Source organism: Condylura cristata, unplaced genomic scaffold (assembly GCF_000260355.1).
Source record: "Condylura cristata isolate star-nosed mole 26May11 unplaced genomic scaffold, ConCri1.0 scaffold00006, whole genome shotgun sequence".
Classification (NCBI taxonomy): Eukaryota; Metazoa; Chordata; class Mammalia; order Eulipotyphla; family Talpidae; genus Condylura; species Condylura cristata.
Genome location: NW_004567107.1, coordinates 923750 through 925071, shown reverse-complemented (window position 1 = coordinate 925071; position 1322 = coordinate 923750). Strand labels below are relative to the sequence as shown.

The following is a 1322-nucleotide window of genomic DNA, read 5'->3' as shown; positions in this document are numbered from 1 at the left end:
CAGCGCCGCGTGGACGCGGGGGGCTGGTTGTGGGGTCACCCCTAGCTTCCGGGGGTGCGGGGCTTGCCGCACGGGCTGGCTGGCGGGCGAGAGCAGCCGCCCTGCTCAGCTCGGCCCGAGGCGGCCGGGCGTTCAGGCCGACGGTGGCCGTGGCTTCCTGGAGCGCGGTCGGCATGAGGCCCGGTGGGGCGCAGGGGACGGCCCCAGGGGTTCGTTTGCCACAGAATGTCAGAACGCAAGGATGGGTCAGAGGCAGCCAGAGGCTCCCACAGCTCCGCGTCCAGACTGGCTCTGCAGCGGCTGCCCCCGCACGGGGAGACACAGCGCCGCTCCGGGCAGCCCGCTGGCCCCCGACAGCCCGGCCGCCCCCTTGGTGGCCCCGTGGGCAGGGTCCGGCCGCAGCCCTGCGCCCGTCTCCCCGCCCGGGCGGAGCGAAGCCACAGCGCAGCCGAGCTGCTTCCTGGGAGAGCGTTTCCACATTCAGCAGAAAATCGGAAACGGAGATTCGCGGCGACGGAGGTAGCTGATTAGAGGCTGAGCGGCCGGCGGCCCCCGGCGGTCAGGCCTGAGCCCGGCCGCCGCCCCGGCCCCTGCGCAGACACGAGCCGGGCGCAGATACTCAAGTTCCGCCCGAGGCCACTCCCGCTCGGCTCCGCCCGTGACGCTGTCGGACACTGGGGCCTCGTCTGCTGGTGGCTGACCGACTCCTTGTTCTGAAGAAGGAGCTTGCGGGCGGCCCCCGCCCCGGCCCGCCGCGGCCCCCCGCGGCCCCCCACAGGCAGCCTGTGCACCCGGGAAGGCTCTGGGGGCGGAGGCCTGGGGGCCGCATCTGTGCATCTCTGTTGATATTTAGGCCTGATCTCTTCCTGCAAAACAGAGACTAGAAACTTCCCCCGCAAGCGAGAAATAATTAGCCGAAGCCGCAAGCCTGGCCTCTGGCCGGGAGGAGGCGGCCTCGCCCGCGACTGGCAGCCTGGTCGAAGCGCGTCCGGAGCTGGCCCAGGGGTGTTTGCCGGCCGGCGGCTGGCTCTTGGGGAGCTCGCGGTCACAACCCCGAAGCCGGCGATTAGCTTGGCACCGATGCGGGGCGCTGCGTGCGGGGAGGCCCCCCGCAGCCCCGCCTCAGCCTGTTGCTTTTTGACAGGTGCAAAACATGTCTCAATCCATAGAGGTCCTGGACAGGAGGACGCAGAGAGACCTGCAGTATGTGGAGAAGATGGAGAACCAGATGAGAGGTCTGGAGTCCAAGTTCAAGCAGGTGGAGGAGAGCCACAAGCAGCACCTGGCCAGGCAGTTCAAGGTGCGTGTGCCCGGCTGCGGCC

At 69.9% G+C, this 1322-nt stretch overlaps 1 protein-coding gene across 1 annotated transcript in view; it reads left to right on the top strand.

Annotated features, from left to right (window-relative positions):
- OLFM1 (olfactomedin 1) overlaps positions 1–1322 on the top strand; it is a 25478-nt gene that overhangs the window by 12448 nt on the left and 11708 nt on the right. Inside the window, exon 3 of the mRNA XM_012721179.1 lies at positions 1145–1300. Coding sequence (XP_012576633.1) covers positions 1145–1300 — 156 coding nt within the window. The remainder of the gene's footprint in view (positions 1–1144; positions 1301–1322) is intronic.